The 22,310-nt window shown below is 43.6% G+C and overlaps 1 protein-coding gene across 1 annotated transcript in view; it reads right to left on the bottom strand.

The window, feature by feature from the left end:
- LOC146185476 (uncharacterized) overlaps nucleotides 1-22,310 on the bottom strand; it is a 63,905-nt gene that overhangs the window by 19,024 nt on the left and 22,571 nt on the right. The window contains exons 12-25 of the mRNA XM_084606433.1: nucleotides 22,047-22,186; nucleotides 19,252-19,422; nucleotides 18,085-18,114; nucleotides 17,645-17,773; nucleotides 15,508-15,624; nucleotides 14,225-14,344; nucleotides 13,407-13,514; nucleotides 11,823-11,891; nucleotides 11,124-11,255; nucleotides 9,269-9,397; nucleotides 5,624-5,755; nucleotides 5,013-5,122; nucleotides 2,888-2,940; nucleotides 7-149 (exon numbers count right to left, since the gene is read on the bottom strand). Coding sequence (XP_084462559.1) covers nucleotides 7-149; nucleotides 2,888-2,940; nucleotides 5,013-5,122; nucleotides 5,624-5,755; nucleotides 9,269-9,397; nucleotides 11,124-11,255; nucleotides 11,823-11,891; nucleotides 13,407-13,514; nucleotides 14,225-14,344; nucleotides 15,508-15,624; nucleotides 17,645-17,773; nucleotides 18,085-18,114; nucleotides 19,252-19,422; nucleotides 22,047-22,186 — 1,583 coding nt within the window. The remainder of the gene's footprint in view (nucleotides 1-6; nucleotides 150-2,887; nucleotides 2,941-5,012; nucleotides 5,123-5,623; nucleotides 5,756-9,268; nucleotides 9,398-11,123; nucleotides 11,256-11,822; nucleotides 11,892-13,406; nucleotides 13,515-14,224; nucleotides 14,345-15,507; nucleotides 15,625-17,644; nucleotides 17,774-18,084; nucleotides 18,115-19,251; nucleotides 19,423-22,046; nucleotides 22,187-22,310) is intronic.

The raw sequence follows: 22,310 nt of genomic DNA on the forward strand, positions 1-22,310 counted from the left end.
ACTCACCTGAGACGCTTTCTTTCACGATATACAAGCTTGGCGGGAAGAAACAGACATCATCCCCTTCGGGATGCTCGCAAGAACGTATCTTGTCCACTAACACGCTGGGCGGCTCGCTCTTGAAGTTCATTTCAACTTTGTACTCCTCCCTGTAAGCAAATACGACAATTATGGCGTTCTGGGTAGTTTATAAAATTATTATACGAAACGTTCGAGATATTCTGGAAAAAATTATGGCACAGTTTTAGGGGATCCTTGTTAGTTAATCACGGATTATTGTGGAAGAGTCCCGAATTGGCTAGGTGATCGCGGCGCTCGGCTTTATCTAGCAGGACTGCCGGAACGAATACAGCGTCGTCGACAGTATTGTAGTAGAGGCGAAACAGGAAAATAGTTATTTGAGACCAGTGGGATTTAATTGAAGCTAATGCGTTAACGTACTGATTTCTTCAGCGCTTTGTTCAAACTAAAGCAGTTTATTTACACTCATCGCAAATTACTTTATTTGTTATCATGCTGGGCTGGTTCTAATCTCCCACCATTTAGTGTGACTTGCTTTCAACTGATTAGATGGCTCTTCTTTGCGTCGTTTTTTTTGGGAATAGGAAAGCGTGGATGGAAATCTAAGTGCTTTCGTCCACTCTTGTTCCAAAAAAGGAAATTTTCTCATTTCATTGTTAAACCCAATGTCGTTTCCAGCGCGTTTGATCCTCAATTTTATTATGCAAAAGTTTCAAACATTATAGTGATGGTCGTCAGAAAGGTTATCGAAACGGCCCATATCACGCACATACGTTTCGCAAGCTTTGCATTAGAACTCAATCTACCAATTTTTCAAATTTAGACTATGTTTTTTTTTTTTTAAATTTCTCTCATGGTAATTCTGTCGTCAGTGAGAATATATATTTCATGAAGCTAGTTTGGGGTATTGGTTTGCTTGTTTGTTCTTTTTGTTGGTAAGGTGATGGCATATGCACGAGGGGCGGTGCAGATCAAGTGGTTTTTATGTCAACACCATGCTGGGTCTGTTTTGTTCTTTGATGATGCATCATTGCGCTCTTTAGACATCAAGAATATTGTCACATAGGGGCCATCAGTGTGAATCGTTTGACAGAAACAAGCCGCGCAGTGGCTTGACATACTTTAGAGGATCGACTGCCCCATGTTTTTCAGCGTGCGAGAAAGGAAATTGAATTGGATAGCAATAAATATCGTCTCCATGAATCTCGAATGTTTGCAAGAACCAGCAACTGCGTTCTTAAAGTGAAAGCGTGCCTACCGTTCCGGAAGGACAGCCTTCGAGAGTTACTCGTTTTCGCGGTACATTGACTATCGTTGTGCTCCCGGTCACTGTATGACATCGCTAAGTTTCCCTTTCACCCGAACATTTAGATTTTACTAATAATATCGATTTATATTCTCTAGTTGTAGACGGTTCTCTGTTAAGGCTTGTAATCATGGTGCAGCGGATTACAAGCAGTTTATAGTGGAAACCAGATTTCAGATTGTAATCGCTAGTTGTCATTTCAATGCATGGAGTAGTGCTCCGTTGTCTACGTGCGCTATACTCCCTGACTGAATGTACCGGTCCGAAATCGACCTTGCTGTTATTCAGAATACCCAAAATACGGTTGTTGTTTTTGACCAGTATTCAGGTTATGTCTCAATCAGAATGGTGAACATAAACCTGATAAAGCTGGGCGTCTAACTCCACCCCCTTTTGACTCGGCTTGGAAAGATGCTTCGGATTTCTTCGGAGCCGTAACAATCTGAATCGTGTTACCGATGTCATTCATGCGATCAAACAAGGTCTTCTGTTCAGCTTTGTTTCTGCGTCTTTGCACGGCTTTTCAGATGTGGCGAACACCGAAATCCGGCTTCTCGCTCTGTGTGCTCCTGCTTCTAATGCTAATGCTTCGCGCTTAGCGGCCGCTTATATATCGTTGCTTCAGACAAAGAATCAGTTGGATCAGGATTTCACCTTCATTTCCACATTGCGCCACTTTATCTCGCAAAATTTCCAGTTGAATTCACCTTCACATTTATTTTATGCTATGCATACGACATCGCTCTTCTAGAATTACTATTACCTCTCCCAAGGAATTATTATACCATATTTAGTAATGTGACCGACTAGTCTCCTACTAATCCAGCTTAACACATTAGCATAATCGGTCTGAAGGAATGAGGATGAATTAAAGGAGGCATTAAGATACTTTAGTGGGTCAGATTATCATAATCTGGATGGAAAGTGGACCAGTCCTGCCAGATTTTGAGGGGGATAGAGGTAGTAGCAGCGCTATTCTTCGCACTGATCCCCTTTAATACAGCCCCCTAACCGCTGCAATCAGGAAACAGCAGAATTTTTTCGGTTAATCACTACAATTGGTTTCTTTCATCTTAGTGCTTTGACAACCATCGTTAGCGCTTAACATAAATTAATGGGTCGGATTGCACATTGCGGCAGTTGGTCCATCCTTGTTGCATTTGAGGGTCCTCAGTGTCTTCCAAATTTGTTGTGCCTTCTGAACGGTTGCTTTAGGACAACTTGGCCTTGCTGACTCATCCGTCTATTGACCAATCAGGAAATTCGGTGCATGTCCCCCTCCTTTTCACATCTTGATAAAACTTTCTTTTCAATATACATGAACGTAGGAATTTTTGGATACAACTCTACCGGTTTATGGCAGAGACTGTTTAATGCTCCCGTCGTAAAAACAAAAGGATCAAGGATAACTCTCATTTAATAATTAGTTTCATGACGATCCCGAGGGCATATCTATTAACTTAGGGATTTAGGAAAACATGATGGAAAGTGCCAATACTTTGCAGCTGTAGAACATGTTTCAATTCTATGCAAATGACCCTAATTCAAAATTTTACTCACGAGCACTTGAGAACCCGTATACTTTTGAGTGGGGCTCCATATGCCGTCTTAATCTGAAAATACAAAAGCAGGAGAGAGAAAGCAATGCCGATGGGCCTTTGCTATGCAATACTCATCTCTTTACTGTGTGACGGCGTAGTAAAACGAGCCGAAACACAATTTTATAGCTGTGTTAATTTCTGTAACGCTTAGATTGGTAAGTACCAAGCGGGAGCTCGAAGATGGCCATTTTGCTTTAATATCCGGCCACTAGATTAAAACTCATTTAAGGCTGAGGTTCACGACACAGGTGATTTTTAAGGCATTAACTTCACATCTATATGAAGGAGTTCGTGTTGAAGTGTGAAGCTATAACGACTATAAAACCAGGCCAAGAAATTCTTTGATGCTTTCTGATATTTCGGTAGATAAACGGAAAAGCCAAGCATATACACTTACTTTACCTATTGTAGTAAGGTTCACTAAGAAAACAACCTCGAAAAAGCCCTCGCGAACTAGGTGACATAATTAGGAAGAAAGAATGAGCGACTCGGTACTGTATACGACATAAATGTCACCTGCAAGGGTTGTGGTTTGTCACACTCTGGAATTAGATGTAAAAATAGGAAAGTAATCAGTGTCAAGACAGGATCACACCCTTAATGTAGGTGAAGACAATGCATGAGTAGGTAGTAGTGACTGCATATGCTGTATTAAACACGTAAAACAGGGTCTTGTACACAGAACTCTTTCAACAAAAATGTAATATTTGACTGGCTCGCATTTCCCTTGTTGCAAAGGCCAAACAACTATGACTTGAACTGGCTAGCATATTCGCGGCTGCGGTCGTGCAGCTAAAAGAAAGCTGAGTCAATCAAAAAGTTGAAGTGCACTTCAGTAAAGATTTGCCTCAGCTGAGTCATTGGCTTACCTCCCGCCTATTGTCTCTAGTGAGTAATACTGCAAAATAATTGAAACACAGCTGGGTGAATGCGTCCTGTTTGGGTCAGTCCGTTTTCCTTTCGCCGAAGTGGTGACCTCGTGGTAGGAGAAGGTGCCTCGCATTAGGGAGGTACTGGTTTCCACCCTCTGTGCCACCAGGTACCCACCGAGTTTCTAATCGGTTCAAGATTTCCTCCGCCCGGGTTTTCGGTTGTTCTGAACTGAAATGCTTCGAAAGAAGGGCCTTGAAATAAATTACTACTCGCTGAAAAGCTTATCCGCGTGGGAGCTAACTCTATTTTTGGGGTAAAGCCAACTATGACCTATTTTTTTTTACAGACTGACAGTTCAAAGTCCATGATGGCGGGATTTCAAGACGCAAGCTCTTGTCCCAAACCATGCATCCTGGAATTCTGAGCACGATAGCCTGGAGCTGGCATGCATATTTTGTAAAATAAGACGGTATCCAGCTGGCAGTGTGTGTCGAACTAACAACCTCCCGAAGCCGAGCCAGGTGAGATACCCCGAGGCCCTGGCTGCGGTCACCCAGCATTCAAAATATAAATCTGGATGTAGTGGCCTTCCTGAAGCCCTTAGCCTAGTCCTAGTCCGTATTTCCAATGCACGATGAGTTCCTGGTGCAAATGTATTGCCCACAATTGCTTCGTTTGTGAGGGCAATGTTTGCGAGAAGAGCTTTACATCACCGCATGGCCTAGAGGCACTCCAACAGGGGTACTGTAACATCATATCCTCATTCGCACTTCCAATTTGTTCCGATTCTAGTAATTGTATGCAGTGGTGCGATTAAAAAACTAGTGAAGGGTCGTCCACCTTTAGTAGGAGCACGCAGGTAACTGTCCACGCTACGCTGTGCGCCACTGCGTCCGAGGCGGGCGAGTAACGAGGCAAACTGTCAAAGAGTGGCCTGGATGTGATGCCCCTTACCTCGTCTTCCGCGATCTTCGATGCGCCGCAGGGTTGGACGTATTGGAGCTCCACATAGCACATACACGCCTCCTCAACAAAAATAGAGTGGACACTGCGCGGAGCTGCGTTAGCACTAGGGCTCTTTCAATATTACTATATTTAGAGACTTCTGGCATAATAATTATTCAATCATATGTTTTCGTGTGGCTTGTTTTAAAGAAAGAAATAGCACAGAGGAGGCGACTGAAGGCACCTGTGAGGCGAATGATACGTACAGCTTGTTCCACCATGTCGTGCTTGTCGGAGCACTCGTCGACTGTGTACTGAGTAGTCCTTGCGGTCGTGTTGCTTATCCGGAAAGTGACTACGTACTTGTGCAGTTTGTCTGCGTAACAAATCGCATTACTCAGAAAACCGCCGCAAGCTGATCACTGGTTAGGTTTGTGTTCTTCGCACCTTCAATGTGACGATTCAATTGAAATTCTAAATGTTCACTTTAGGAAAGTGGAGATGGGTTTATGGTAGCGTCTCCTTCCGGGTTAAAAAATGACATGCTTCTAAAGCAGCTAATTATTATGGGATCACGTGACAACAATGACTGCAAACTCAAAATATCATGAAATCTTAACTTGCGAAGTCGGTCGCTGACGGGGACACCTGTATTTACTTTTTTGTTCATTCTTATAACAGCTCCTTGTTGACTGAAAGTTGCACCTTTGTCATTGAAATGCAGTAACAGATCGATAAAGGCCACCATCAGTTTGTCGTCATGGACTCTTATTCTTATGGTTTGTTTCTTGCTCATTTACTGTATGTAACAATCTTCTAACATATCCGTGAGAAAAGAATACAGCCTCGCGGGTGCTACCTAGGGGATAATACTTACCTAAGTAGCATCTCTTTTTGGTGCCATGCCAGCGTAAAGGTGGCGGGCAGCAACAAGTTTCTTGGTGGTTTTTGATCACGCATCTCCCAAAAAGAGAAGAACATTGACTAGATACGGTGGAGATGCAGGTTTCTGAGTAAAAAGATGAGAAAGATTAGCGTTAAAGTAGTTCTGCACAAAAGATTTTAAAGAATGAAAATAATAATAGGTTTGCAGCAGAAGAAAGGCGTTGAGGATATACAGCGCAAAAAAAAAAGAGAGAGGACATAAGAATTACACAAACGAGCAGCGCTCGTTTGTGTACTTCTTATGTCCTCTCTTTTTCTGTGCAGTCTATCCTCAAGGGATTACCAACTTGCCCAAGAAATTGCACTTTGTTTTTGTGGACACCTGGATCGCACCGTAAGGGAAAGGGAAGAAAATGGAAGAAAGAGGAAAGATGTGGTGTAGTGGAGGGCTGCGGAATAATTTCGACCGCCTGGGGATATTTAACGTGCACTGATGGGCACTGACATCGGGCGGGGTGGCTTTTCCTGGCCCTACGCCGCTTGCGGCGGGGGCTAGCCAGCCACCGAATTTTTGTCGGTTGTAGGCCGTCCTTGCACCCGCCACCGCTTAGGTGGTGGACGACGGCTGTTGCGGCGCGCGTCTTTCTCTCCCTCTTCCTTCTCTACTTTCTTCTGTCCGCATGAGGCAGCGGAGGTGGCTCAGCTACAGAGCCAGTAGCAGGCCAGTGCAATTTCTTTTCCTTCTTCCTACAGCCACAACAACAACAACAACACTGACATTGCGCAATCTACGGGCGCATCTTATTTTTTCCTCCACATATGCAGAATGAATCTTTTACAGATAAACATAAATACAAAAACTGGGATGAAGCCTAACCCATGCCTTAAATGTAGAAGCGATGGTATTTTGAACACAGCCTTTTCATTCCCAAAAATTTCAGCATCAGAAGATTGGCACACAGTTAACAGAAATGTAAACTGGTTTATAGGAAAGGAAAGGTGCATATCTGTCATACTCATCAGTGGATACGCGAACCGTGCTGCAATGGAAATAAGGAAAAGGAAGGTTTGAGTGAACGAAGAAAGTGGGAAAATGCGAATTATTGGAGGGCTAGGACACCATTGCGACCCCCCAGGGATCTTTTGCGTGCACTGAGGTCCCGCAACACACGGATGGAAGCTGCCACGATCGGCTTCCGTTTTTAATAATAATAATAATAGCAATAATATTATTGGTTTACAGAAAAGATAAGGCGCTGTATGTGTCAAACTTTTGCTGTGGACACCTCGACGTAAGGGTAGGCAGCACTCCGCTTCTGAGCGTCGGTGGCTGATCCCGGCCCTGGTGAGGCTGGGACAGGTAGGTCACCGCCGCTTGCGGCGGTAGCTAGCCTGCCACCACCGATTTTTCTGTTGTAGGCCGTCACTGCCACCGCCACTGCTTCGGTGGTGGACGATGGCTGTTGTTGCGGCGCGTCTTTCTCTCCCTCTTCTTTTTCTTCCTTTTCTATTTTTCTTCTGTCCGCACGAGGCAGCGAAAGTGGTCAGCTACAGAGCCAGTAGCAGGCCCCTGCAATTTCATTTCTTTCTTCCTGCCGCCACAACGACAACAACTCTCTCTTTCTCCTGCATTACAGTGAACTAGAATATATTGTTAGGTTTATTTACAGAGATGACTCCACTTTAGCTGGTGCGTTCACGGAACTTTGGCGTGCTTCCTCTTCCTCACTCTTTTTTCCAGCCTTGTTCTCTCCTCTGCGCTGATTGACATTTCCCCCTTCGTAGACGATGCCCCCTAGGCTGCCAGTCAGAGTCCCGAGAGTGGCAGCGCTTCATTATTGCGACCTAGACAACTTGTGCTTTCTGAGAGGGGCGGCCTTAGGAACATTGGCGAGACACCTCGTAATTCAAGCCATTGATGCGTGTGAGCACAATAAATGGGCCTGTGTAGTGCGACAACAGCTTCTGGGACAAACCACGCTTGTGGAGAGGTGTCCAGAGCCACGCTACGTCGCCGGGAAGGTAGGAGGCATCCTTATGCCGACAATCGTAGCGCTGCTTAGAGCGGTCATGCGAGGCCAGAGTGCGTAATTGCGTGAGCCGACGAGCCTCTTCTGGGTGGCAGAGGGTGTCCGAAACAGAAGGTTCGGCGTCGAGAGAGAAGGGCAAAATGGTGTCGAGAGAACGTCGAGGCTGACGGGCATAGAGAAGGAAAAATGAACTCTAAGCAGTTGTTTCGTGCTTCGAGGTGTTATAGGCATATGCAATGAAGGGAAGCACGTCATCCCAGTTCCTGTTCTGAGTGTCGACATACACCGCAAGCTTGTTTGTCAGTGTCCGGTTTGTACGTTCAACGAGCCCATTTGTCTGGGGATGGTACGGCGTAGAGCGACGCAACTGGCAAGTACAATAGCGCAGAAGCAGTTCCACAACATCTGCCGTAAACTGGTGGCCACGGTCACTAATAATGACACGAGGAGGCCGATGACGGAGGACGACAGCGTGAAGAAGAAAGAGACGTCAGCGGTGGTGGCGGCATGGTTGGTGGCAGTTTCACAGTAATGCGTGAGATGATCAACGAACACGATGATCCGTCGCTTGCCTTTGGACGAGCGGGGAAACGGGCCTATGAGATCGACACCCACTCTTAAAGGTACGACAGTGCTTAAAGGTACGACAGTGCTTGATTACGGTTGCGGCAGAATTCAAGTTATCTTTTGTAATTAAAAAGTAGTATACGTCCTCCTGGATGCCCTTTAAGATATGGCTAACTCTGTCTTCTTCAGACGTTCTGGGATTCACCGCTTTGCAGAGTATCAAAACCTCTTAAATTTAAGTTGTGGATGTTTCTCCAGGCATTTGTCCTCGCTAAAGTAAAGTCTGCTCAGCACATTTATGTTTTGCCACAGTATCCCCGAAACAATTGCGAACTTCCTCTTCAAAGCTCCCCCAGCTCGTTAGAGACACTTCATGGTTCTCATATCATGCCAGGGCTGTGGCGTCCAAGAAAAAACAACGTTTTCCAGCTGTACTGTGGCATCCCAGCGATTGTACTTGCTCACCCGCTGGTAATTGGTGAGCCACTCAACCACGTTTTCGCCAGCCTTGCCACACCATTGAGGGTAGTATGTTGTTTGTTGGAATCTCTATCGCGAACTAACCTCCAACTTGACCAACAGCTGATGGATGCTAAGTGGAAATAGAAATAGTCTGACACAACCTGAACGCTGCGCGACGAACGGTTACAGACATCTTTTTTCTCAATTCTGGGTTACGGTGACCAAACGGCAACGCCTTTTCCGCTGAACGAGCTGTAAACGCTTCGCACATATGGATGTTACCAAAAAGCTGGGATCAGCGGTCATACATTTTAAATTTTCATTTTTCATTTCATTTTACTGGGCGTCAGCAGCACAGCAGCAGCAGGCTGCGAGGGGCAACCCCTGAAATCACAAGATAGCACTGGCTTCGTCATAAAGCCAATGTTGAGACGTGGTTGCTATTGAGTCGATGGCCTGAATTCTGCTCATGGGCGCTTGAATCCCGCACCTTGTTCATCCAATGAACGACAGAAGAAAGCATTGATATTGGAAACTGAAAATGGAAGCTGGTCGAATATAGCCACAGTAGTGCTTACCAGAACAACTGCCGTGATGTTCAATAGTGTTATAAGGGCACTGACAGACTGGCTTCTTGTTTTTATAAATGCAATCTTTGTTTTTCTTGCTGCACTTTATGACATCCTCTTCTTGACACTTCGTTCTTTCTGAAAGTAGAAAGAAATTCCTTTTTTAGTACAACTTTGCACCTTACATAGCTTTATTCATAAACATGCTTGCTGAGCATATATAATGGAGGACGCATGCAGTTAGAGGAGAATTTAGGTTTCCTTGTATATCCTTTTATGGAGCTCTGTCCATCCCTATGAGAGGTAAGGAGGACTTTGGTCAAGCAGGATGACGCGCCAATATGACCGTGTTCCTACCACATTCTCCCACAGTGGACGACTGGCGCCTAGGAGCACGATCGTGCAGTGCGTTCTATTCTGCATCAGATCAGCCTTACCTGCTGTAATCAGCTAGCGGAACGAATTATAATCAACGTAACAGGCTACTTCAGGTAATGGTGACATAAAGATTAAAAAAAGAGTACAGGTACACAAAACACTTTCACGAACTCTCACGCATCATTTGTCCAGTCCGTATCAGACCCGTGTCCTTAACGTACTTTGGCCAGGCTTTGATTCCACGTGTCATAAAACGCCCCGCCCTGGCTACAAAGTGCTTACTCAATACACAGGGCGCCGTCCTGGCGGGGACATTAGTTTTTCGAGGTTTGTGTGATGCCGTGAAATTGCGACAGTTATATGCACAGTGTTCAGGGACGTTGCGCACACTACGTGTCGAGATTTACAGACGACTGGAGAAACCCCTTTTTTTGGCAGAAGTATTCAGAATGTGAAACGTCCAATGAAACCAATGCGAGCAGTGGCGTTTGCGCCTCTCTAGGTTTTAAACACAGGTGGGGTCGATGCGATATTAGGGTCTGTTTTGAACGCACAGACCGCGCGTTATGACCGCCAAGCTGCAGTAGCCGCAAGCGACACTCTATCATAACAAAAAGAACAGGTATTGTTACGGGTAAGTGAGTAGTCGCGCTTCTCGTTCACTGTGCCCTCAACGTCGTCAGCGCCTACGATGTCGTATTGAGCAGGTATCAACCGTAGCGAAGGGGACAGACTTCGACTTGTATTCGGTTTCTATCATCCGTAAGCTGCGCCTTCATGCTTTGTAACTTCGACGATTTTAGTGCAGTACAAGAGGCAGTTAAGATAACCCCTGCTGTTGACGGTTGCTACAAAGCACAGGCAAGAGCTGATCGCAATGCGACCAGCTTGTGGGGATTGAAGCACACGTGAAAGCATGCAGATGCCAACAGCAGATGATAATGATATACAAAGCTCATTGTAGATGCGGAAGCCCGCAATGTGACATCTACCGATGTGCCGAAGAGAGAAGTATATTAACGCTGTTTCATAGGTGTTAGCCTTGCTTTGACTGCTCGCAGTAGTACTGAAGATGCGGTGAGAAAATAGTTTGTGAAAAAAAAAAGTGATAGACCTTTGATACTGCGAAAGCAAATCACATGCTTCAGACATGTTTTGTACTGAAAGCAGATGGCCGCGTTCAGTTGCCGCAGACCGTTCCTGGCCGACATGAAGCAGCTTCTGGCTGAACCACACTGGCCAGGAGAGGTGTCTGCGCTATGCCAGAGAGGCATTGTGGTGGTGTTCTTGGGAAGGCCAACTCGTTTGATAAAAGTGAATTCTGGTCTTGGAAGAAATGGTTGTGGTCTAGTGTATGCCTGACCAAAACACATTTTCTACTCTCCTCCTGCGCACATGATTCGTTAAACGAGCAATCATCACCAAGCACGGCCTTTGGTGAGACTATCCGTGAAAACATCGTAATAAAGCAATGTGGATGGCTTACCAACGCACTGGACGCCATCTGGTCCCAACTGTTGGTCGGGTCTGCAATTGCAGCTATACTCAGCTGTGCCGTCACCAAGTTGGGAGCACCCAAATGAGCAGATATCACGCGCATGCGGTGTGCTACATACATCTGGAATAAAGTGTGCGATAATGAGCAGCTTTTGTAAAATAACTTACAGAGAGTAAACTACCAACTAGATGCAAGAATCAAAGTGACAGCTTTCCAGCCCAGCAAAACGAATCGTGAAGGCAGTTTCAAAGAATTAGCGATATTTAGCGTAATCGAAGCCACTATGTTCGCGTGGCCATTGACGCCTCTTATTAATTGTCAAGCCTCCACTCATTTGCCATGCATTGCCAATAAAGTGTGCACTTGAGCAGAGACTGCAAGACGTGGCAAGACAGTACCCAGGTCCTATCGGAGGAACACTGCTCCTTCCAGTACGTTTGAGGCGTCAGAGATGAGTATGGGTCAGGGAATGACGTAAGGATTAGCATAGAAAGAAGGGCACTACCCTCAAATCGCCTCTTACTCCAATCTTACTGTCAATCATATCGCTTGCTTCATAGTTGCGTTATAAGCTAATAATGCGCCACACAGTGGCTGTTATATGAAGTAGTACGTATTCAATAAAAAGGCATATCCAAAGAAACAACTTCTGAAGTTATGGCCCTCAAAACGTTTATACATACTTACGCACGCATTTACGGGTACGCGAATCGGGGATGAATCCAGGTGGACAAAATGATCCATCGGGTGGAGTTTCTGTGGAGCAGCAAAATTAAAATTAGTACTAGTACAAGTTCACAACACTGGCGCATTTTATTGCGAAATGTGCATTCGTATTCTGGTCAACTATCACAGCAGCAGTCAGAAACGAGTTTTATTTTTTTTTATACGCTATCTCCTCGGGTGCACGAAGCAAATTGTGTTCAACTTGGAACATTTCCTACAGCTTGCAGCGTATATTAAGAAGTTTCTGAGAACTAACGGCTAGAAAATATTCTGCTCAAACGAACATTGTGAATAAATTTACCTTGGTTTGCAGAAATACGTTAGCGTCTTGTGACATCAAGGATTGCATTTTAGATAAAAACGGAACTTTCAAAAACATCGAAAGTATAAAGAAAACGAACTATAGTAAAGCCGTCACCAATCGCTTTCACAAGCGAACTGTGAGGACTCCAATCATTTTTTTTTTTTATTTTCGCTGGGATCCCTCCTGCTGGGACGCACCAACCTTTTCTTCCGAAGCAGAAGTTACAGAGACCTTTTTATCGCTGACCTCAGGATATCAAATGATGCGGAAGAAACGAACGTTCGATCATTGAATTTAATTTATGTCAACGATAAATACTCTTATGCAGAGGATAAATCAGGAACTGCTGTAAATAGCCTTATAATTTAATTTCACTAAGAGAAAAGAAAGGGCTCAGTGCCATTTTTAGGCATCTTATAAGCAACTTCGCGGGGAGCATGGAAAAGAAAATCTCGCTTTTCGTAGCTCTGTACATGGTGGAAAATAAGCTCTCCTATGTATGCTATTTTTCATGCTCTCTGTCTGCTGTGGCAACCCCATGGCAGGAGTTCGCAATATGATCACCTTCCAAATGTCTTTTGAGCTCTCTGCCTGTTCAGAAACTAAAGGAACACTAAAATCACGCAATACTTGTCGTCTGCTAGGAAAGCAGGCAATATACTAAAACGAGATGCAGCTCCATGAAACTCCGCTTTAAAGCTAAAAGCGTTCCGTTGTACGTCATTTCAGTTGGTCATGTACTCCCTGCGCCGATGTAAATACGCGGGAGTCACACCACAGAAAGGGAGCATCCGTCGTAGACACCATCACTTAGGCAAGAAGTCGCCCGAGTTTTATGACACGACAATTAATCCGCTCTTTTGTGCCTCCGGCAGTGGAATCGTGAAATTCGCGAATGGACCTTTGCCTGATGGTTTTCTTGTAGCACCTTTTTGCTCAGCATATGAACTCATTCAACTTATTTTTAAATCAAACAGTTTGAGACATTGCTTTTCTGCGTTTGTTTTCTCGCCTAATGGGAACGCATCTCGATGCATGAAGAAACTAGTCCGCAGCGCCTCACTTACGGCATCTGAAGCCCGTTTCGCTCAGACAAACTTCATGAATGGGGGCAGCAAGCGAAGTTCGAGCCGGCGCTTCTTTTTTTTTTTTTTTTCGCGGATTCGCTACTCATCGTTTGCGGCTCTGTGAGATGAAAATTTTATAATAAATGCACTTGAAGGCTTTAGAGGAATACTTACTGTCACAGTGGACGGGATCCCAATTTTGGCAACATCGCTTGTCCCTTTGCATATCGGGAAGCAAACATACATCTACGCACGTCAAGCTGGCGTTCAGACAGGCAACAGCTGCAATGAAAAATCACAAAGAAGCACCATTACGGGGGGGGGTAATGGGAAATGGTTGGTAAGTTCGTTGCGTAGTTTTGTAGTGAATGATTTTTTGGAACATTCGTGTGGAGCGTTGGCATCCCTTACAACCTGTTACTAATTGTGCGTCCTTTGCCGGACCAGCGCCGAATTTGCAAGGACGGGGGATTATTAGTGTGCAGCATAGTGGCGCTACGACAGTATGCCAGGAAAAGAGGACGTTTACCAGAAACGTACCCTGCAACTGGCTTAGTGGCTACATCTCAATTTACATGTTCATAATTACTCGTGTACGCCTCAGTGCATATCTGCAAGATCGTTTCTAAGACAACTCTGCATTCACTAGATGCGCACTCGTCAGCTTGGAGTGTTCAGTTCGATAAAGACTGTACGAAGAAGCTGTAGTCCTTTCCCGAAAACTGAAAGAAATGAAGTTCGAGTATACACTTATATGTAAAATGCACATTTATTGAGTTAAAATTGACTGCTTTGGAGTAGCTTATTGAAACACTTTCTATAGCATCGTCTCACAGGCGATCAGGCATTTTAAAAGCTGCCAGTATTGTGGTTTGCCATCGTAGCGTGCTCTGCTGACGTCATGACTCTTGTTAGCATTTTCGCACAGCAAGAATTTTAGCTACGCTAACCCAAGTGCACCTGAGAGACACGACAAAGAAGCATGCACTCACGTTTGCAGGTACCGTCAATGATCTTCATGTGTGACGGGCACATGCAGCTCACACTGTTGTCGGGGTTTATACTGGGAACCATACCCTTCTTCTCGCATCTCTTCCGCACGATGTCCTTCACTTGAAAAAGAATTAACGAGTGGGAATGAAATTGAAGATTATCTCTTGCAAGCTGAATAAAGCGCCAGTAGCGCAAACACAATGCACTAGTAGTTCTTAATTTATTTCAATTGTGTTATTGATTAGGGATATGGATACCAGTATGTATGGTTTTCTTCAGGTTAGCCAAGAGAGTAGACAGATTCTTTTACATATAATAGTCGGTTGTGCAGAGATGGCTAGTGTTCAAATATTTCGGCGTGATTATGCACTGAACTCTTACAGTACCAATGCAATTTACCTATATAAGTTACTAAGGGAGCCATTCAGCTTTCTTCAGAAGGGGCAGAAGCGTTGAACCTGTAAAATGTATCAACGTCACCACACCTTGTTTGAGGATCTTGCCCGGAGGATCGTCAGATAATTTGGGCCCCAGTGCTATCGAGCGAGCAGTGGGGCGCAGTAAATGATACGACGAGGTTGGTGCTCTTTATCTACGCTCATGTCTTAGAGTGCACATTTTTAGCGTGCATTTATTTATTTAGACATGCCCAGATGGCACATTACAAAGAGTTGGTGTGTTCTATCCTATATTCTTCAAAACCATGCTCCTTAATCTTCAGCGCGCTTTGGAAATTTCGAACTTCGAAATGTGAGGAAATTTCCTCTTCATGCATTTAAGTAAGCAGCCCCTCTAATCTTAAAGTGGAAGACATCAACCACCACCAAGGAACGCTGGCGCCAGTGCCAGAAGTGTTGGGTATCATCTGGCATGCTCTACCTCTGCAATGAGAGCCATTTTTAAGAAACTTCGTGCTAGTATTGTGCGAATTGAGAGCGTCAGTCGTTGGCAGCGAGACTCCAGGTACTCTCAATAGCTCAGGGTTTCTGAATCGCCAATTATAGCAAATTCTTTTGGAGACGCCACTGCGGTCGTCCTGCTTCCACCGAGGAGAGGTTTACTGAAGAGATACGCGTGCTTGACTGCCATTTTTCATTTCCATTTGCCTTCAGTACTGCAATTTGAAGAAAACGAAACCTGGCGCAGAGTTGTTATACGTTAGTGTATATAATAGGATTATATGATGCGCGAGCAAAAGGTAATCGAAACATTACACTTAATTCTGTTAACTACATTTTCTTTCCTTTTACTTTCCTTTTTGCGTAGGTAATTGTTCCCTCACCTTTGCAGTTCAGTGTCAAGTCGGGGTAGTCGTTGCACTGGCAACTCGCCGGAAATGTGCCATTCTGGTCGACGCAAATTCCACGTTCACACTTGTGCACTTTGCACGACTTTATATCTGCAATAAGGAACAGTGGCAGTGATCGGCTAGGTTAGAGGCTTGTGGAAAGAGGGTCACAATTTGGTTTTACCGTATTAACCAGATTTTACAAGACGGCAGTAATTTCGTTTACCATTATCGATAAATACCCAGATGTTTTCACAAACGTGCTGCTTTAAAAGAAAAATGTTTAATTGGCTGGCAAGTGTCAAAAACAAAATACAGGCATCCACATCGTCTGATGTTTCTGCCAGCATGCTTCGTTTGGTAGCGTTGTAACGTTTCGACAGCCGGTAGGATACGTTGATGATGATAATGATCGCGTCTTCTCACTAGGCAACGGAGCGTGAGGATCTTGAGAAAAGGTCATATGCGCGATTGCATCGCCTTACTTTAGGTGTGCCCAGAAACGAGATGTAAGTAAATACAAACAAAGTAAACACTGCAGTTTTCCTCAATCGTAATTTCGTGATTTTTTAAAATTCACTGTACCTATCTTTTTGCTAAGGCGATGGACTCTTTGAGTGTGTATATTGAGCCAGACGTTACATTGATATGTGGATAATGGAGAAATGAAAATAGTATGTATTAGTATGCTCAGCCCTCTTCAAAATTTTCTCCTTAGATATGCCATCGGGAAGCAGTTGTATTTCGCAATTATATATTCGAAATCAAATCGATTGTAGTTTCTTTGTGTGAGAGCCCCAAAGGAGGCTGGCAAGTATTAAAGACAGTCTAAGAGAACACTAAATAAATAACTTGGAAATGGTAACGTTAATCACAAGCCTTAATATTCAACAATTACACTAGGTTTATATAGGGAAACTATCTGCATACATTTTTAAGAAATTGGAACGTTGCAGAAGATTTGATTCTTAATCTGTAAATAGAAATCCTAGTTAAAAACTGAGAACTTTTAATGTCTCGTCAAACCACGAAAACTTTCGTCAGATGTCAATGAGACACGTCCGAAAGAAGGTATGAAAGCGCGCGAACTTTGGAACACCGAATTAAGTATTTTATTTCGAATACAGAGCTGGTCCTGTGTAGTTGAAACGTTATGCTATGGCATTCACGACACAGTATAGAAGCCCAGTTCTCCACAGAATCCGGTGGTGTCAGTGCTGTGATTGAAAACTTGCGGCCATGCCTCTGGGAGGAGCTACTTGCAGGTTACGTGGCTGCACATAACTGGCCGACTGGTTTTGTGATGTCACAAAACATGAAATGGCTGATTTGAAAAGAGCAGCTCACTCGGGTGGGTCCTGTGAGCTGAGGGGATGACTGGGAATCGAACCCACCAGCACCCTTGCGTAAAGAGTCTGAGAAGCTATTCCTAGGCCACGCAGGCATGCTCGCAGGGCTTGGTTGAAGAAGGTTTTACGTTCATGTCGGGTGCTCTTGAACATATTGAGCTAGCTGACCACAGTTTGCTAATGTTTATGTGGGAGATAGTAGAGCCACAAATTAAGGTATTCATGTTTAATAAAAGAGGCATGTACTCGTGAGAATCCTGAAGGGGAGCCAGAAACGCGACCCAGTACTGCAGTCGCTGCATACCATGAAACGAGGACCTCAAGTATTCCCCATACTTTTTAATTCTCTTAAAAGTGTCAACGCATAAAAAGAATTAACGGTGACATGCATTTTTGTTTTCTGCTTGAGCTCTATAACATGCTTTGTATGTATTTTTAAGGAACGATATTTGTTATAGATCTCGACATGCTTACTGTGTATACATGCAATGTTTATTTAAAATCGTTGATCTTGCGCTCGGTGGGGACAGAGAGTCTTCAGATGACTCATTACCTCCTGTTGCGTTTCTTCACGGGTAGTGCTGTGTATTGCCATAGAGTGAATAACTGAATAGGTAAATCAAATACTGCAATTAGCCGTTTATACACTCAAAAGAAGTTCTGTCATGCCACTTATTGATATTGTGATGTACCATTATTTGCTTGCTTTGCAAAGTCAACGCTTGTCGGAGTCTATATTATTTGCCTACTGTAATTAGTGACCATCGCAATTAGCAACTTACTGTAGCAACGCTTCTCAGTGGCATTGAAGAAGAAATCCACAGCACACTTGCAGGTGAACCCAGAGTTGTCCCGGTGTGGTTCGCATGGCACATTGCCGCAAGCTTCTGTACCGACGGTGAGGCATGGATCTGAGAACGAAGGTCAGACGCCGCATTTTAAGCACAAATTGGCATGCTGAACATCTTTAAGTATTTTGAGTAGGGGTCACAGCTTCCGCAAGGTAAGGTTTTCGGACATATCTTTAGGTTTTCACTAGCACGAAAGCTTTACATTAAATTTTACTTCAAAACATTCACGATGGAAGGTAACTTGAATATATGATATTGCATTATCTTAAGTTCTCATTCAGCAACCTGTGCGTATAAATGATAGCAAGAGGTCTTGAATGTTTGCTGGCAACATTTAGCTCATTTCATTTGAGAACATTGACTTCACTTACCGGGGGGAGGTGTTGGAGCCTCCGGATCAACTAAGAAGAAAAGCAGTAAAAAAAATTTAGTTTGAAGGAGTTGTATATTAGTTGAGGCCTCAGTGAAGCAACATATAAAGCGTATTTTTTTTTTTTTTACCGAACTTCCAATTGTACGTCTACCGCAAAATAGACCTTTAAGAGGGAGCTGCACGTTGAAGAAAGAAAAAGAATCCACTCCAAACATTGTGTTTTACTTTAATCCCTGCTTCCACAGCATGCCACCGATACGCTTATCCTATTATATAATATTTCACTTTCTCAGCCAGGGTACATAAAGGCTTGCAATATTCTGCAGAGAAATAAAATTAAATATATTTTCTAGTACAACACGAACTACATAAACAAACGGGGGCCATAGTAGTGCATGCAAAGTATTCTGCACTTGTAGTTAAATGTCTGAAGGAGGAGTTGAGCCTTCAGGGTTTGAAATTTCCAACTAAGCTGCCAGCTTTATAAGGTTACATTCACAAGAGGGCACATGATAAAAAAAATACTGCTCCTCAGAGGCAGAGAGCGCTACGCACATAGGGCATATACCACGCACAGCGCCCAACAATCCAGTCTCTTATTTTCCTCTGGACACCGCACTGACGCCCTAATGATTTTTTGCACTTGCAGGATCATAACATTGACACGTTAAAGCTCACGCGCAGTTACAACTCTCTGTTGCTGTGAATTGCGCAAAGGCACTTCACAGCATTTTGGAAGCCCGGAGGCAAGTGTTCCTGTTTGCTGGATTTTTGGAGGAAGTAAACACTGGTCACGGTTCAATAATGTAATAATCTGGTCTTTGGGCATTTGTTTATTTCACTACAGCAAGTCGCATCTGAGAGCATGCAAGGTGGGAGAAGAAAATTTTAAAATATACCAGGTTTGAATGATTCATAACGTAGTGCGTGTTTAAATGTCAAAGATCTACGCGAAAGAACAACGAAGGTTAAGGATAGGAAACAAGAACACTAGTGAGAAGCACTAAGTATCTGGAAGGCATGTGTAGCATCCCATTTACAACGTCATCAAAGCAACACCAAACGGGAAACAAAGAGGGGCTTTAAGAAACCAGCAAGCATCATATGTGCGTAACATCCAAAGTAGTGAGGTTTGAGCAGTGAAAGACACAAACGTAATCCTTACCCTCGCACACAGAGCGTCGAAGGCGTCCGAGCTGCTTCTGCTCCACTTCGCGGTAGCCAGGCTTGCATTTGAACCAGAACGTGTCATCGTCTTTGACGCATTCGTTCAGGCCATTGTAGGCGCTTTCCTGCTCTTTCAGGAGCACATCGCAAAGATTTTCTTCTTCGATTTCTGCAGAATTTTGATTCTTTGTAAATATAATACATAGTAGTAAATCGAGGTAGGGATCTTTCTTGCAACTACAAATCTAGAATTTAGCAAGTACCGTTTTTGCCAAGTATGCCTATGTTCCATGGCTTTAAAACATTTAAAACCATTTAAAACATAACGCATGATATTCTCGAGAGGTAAAGTATTTCTGTGATAAGACGGGCTGTCGTTTGTAGCTTTCCAGACTTTTTTTTTTGCCTTCTAAAACACCATAAAGGCTCTGCACATGGCGTACGAGGTCTCAATGCAGGTTGTTTTTTTTTTTTTTTTTTTTACAAAAGTTATACCTACCAAGTATACAATACTGTAAGACAAAAATATGGAAGTTCCTCTCTATTGACACATTAACGCATTTTGAAGCTACAGAAGGCAGTTACGCTGGTAACGCGTTACAGGCAAAACAAGACAAAAAGAATAGTGGATGTTCATGATTATTGGGTGGGCACTCAAACACAGAGACATAAAGAAGAAAACACGAGACTGTGTCTATTGACTCTCTGTGTCTGTGTTCAAAAGTGCCCATCCAATAATCATGAACAGCCTACAACTCGCCCAACTTTCCCTTCTGTTGAAGAAATGCTCGAACGTAAACTGCGCAGATGTTAACACTGTTTCGCAAGGTGAAGGTGTTCCTATGACCTTTTTTGTGTCTGTCCCGTCACAGCCACAGCCAGCAAGTGTGAAGAGAAAAATAGTTGGGTTTTGCAGTCCCTCGTGGCACTAAAAGGCCTTCAGTTTGCGCTGTGGTTCGGCGCAACATGGGCTCCCTACCCGGCACTGATGCATCGCCACACTGTGTGTTCAGCAGCGAGAACCAGCGCGTGCACCCTTTTTACCGAAACGTTATTGCAATACTGCGGCAGCGTTGCAGGTTCGCTCACTTGAAAAAATTTTTCGACACAGTTTTTTCACGTATTAGCAGCAGTTGTGGCACCTGCGAGGCCGGCTTGTTTTCGTGTCGGTGAGATTGGATGCGACCAACGAGCGGCTGTAAGAGCGAGAACGCCACGCGAAATCAGCTTTTCAGACAGTTGTTTGCGTTGAGCTATAGCCAAGCGAATCAAATATTCTTTTCTCTTAGAAGAATGCAGCAGAGCAGGTAACAACACAAAACATAGGAAGCACACACAAACAAAAGGATAACGCTGCACTGACAACATATTGACAAGAACCCGCACATTTTATCCCCTCACTTCACATCTGCAGCCAACTTCTTCCTTGTCTTTACCATCTTTCCGATGGCGCAGAAACTCCAATTTCTTCTTCAACAAAACCACTGAAGGCATACTGACACATTGGTCTCCCGAGCCACAGATTGCGTATGCTTCATAAATTTCCCTTGGTAACGTATCCTTCATTCTTTTCATAACCTTAACATTGTGAAGGTTATTCTTTTTTCTTGCGGATCACAAATATAGACCAAAGCACCAGTCGCATCCAAACAGGAATCATGCAGTGCTTTTTGTTATTGCCGTCTAATGTTTGTATAAAATGACAACAAAATATTCTAGTTCAAATCCAGGTTCTCGGCAGAAATTTTACTTTTGTTGGGACGCGGACGCTGTTGCCACACAATGAAAAACGATTGGTCTTTACTGTACTGTATTCGATGAAGTTGTCCTCAATGACCCCTTAAGAAATAACGGCTAAAGTATTGTATGCGGTCGGAACTTGATAATGGACATTTTATATCTTAAAGTAAAATTAACGCGGAAGTATTCTTCAAGGCAGCCACAAGAAAGAATGGCCTTCCTATTACAGTCTAATTATATAAGAGCTTTTAATGCTAAAGAAGTGTCAACACTGCTGAAATTATACTTTTCACCCTGTAAAGAGCACGTAAACTGTACGCATAATCTTCCTCCCCTGAATGCGATAGTAATGAGCATTGTTTGGTTGTTGTCCTTTCAATGTGGAAAGCGAATACTCAAGTCAACCTGTGTAATTGTGCCTGAGTTGTTATTTCCGGTCTGCACACTACTTTAGTTCATTCAGATTGCCCCCTTTAACATTGAAGCACTGAGATCATAAACGAAGTTGTGCCTTGAATTGGCTCAAAAGGTCAATTCATGAAATGAAACCTAACACACACAGGAGCAGAACGTTTGCTTGAAGTAGCTACGTGCATTTTAATGAAAATCATGTGTCGGCGCAAGTATCATTGCTTGTTAATTATGTTCATGCACCTTGCAATTTTTGTGGGTACCTCTTGCTGTTAACGTTCATCCGACTCTTAATGTACTAGAAATTCATTTTTCGTAATAACAATGATAGAATGTCTTCTAAACACTTCTTTCATAATTCTGTGTTTGGAACTCTTCATCTCGAGCTGTGGTCTAGATTACATATGTACCACAAGAAGTGGCTACGGGTTTAAAGAACAAAACTGTTATCTATTTTTAAAGAACAAAAGTGCTATATTCCACTTGAAAAAAAAAAGAAAAGAAAAATTTGTGGTTTAGAGCATTAATTTTCTTCCTTTTCGCCCATAGTAATACTTTAAGGGCATTTTCGTGAAACACTCATCTTGTGGGTAGGGATTGGTATGATTAAGGTAATTACCAATAGCTACGCTTTAAGCCTACCTGTTGCAGAGTCCCTCTTTATTGGCAGCATAGGGTAGAGCATGCAAATAGCTCCATTCTGGTATTCACAGGTTTGAAGTTTCTTCAGCAACGGTTTTGCCAATGGCTCGTTCAGTATAAGCCTAGCTTTGATGCGGTCGCTGGAAATCAAAAAGAGTGAGCCTTAGACAAATAAGCGGCAAGCAATGCCCGTGCGCGTGATATCTAAAGAGCCAAAGTAAGGAAGAGCAGTCGACGTTAACAGGTGCCATCGAAAATGGTCGT

This window comes from Amblyomma maculatum, chromosome 6, assembly GCF_055883805.1.
Source record: "Amblyomma maculatum isolate TAMU_Amacu chromosome 6, ASM5588380v1, whole genome shotgun sequence".
In the NCBI taxonomy this organism is placed as follows: domain Eukaryota; kingdom Metazoa; phylum Arthropoda; class Arachnida; order Ixodida; family Ixodidae; genus Amblyomma; species Amblyomma maculatum.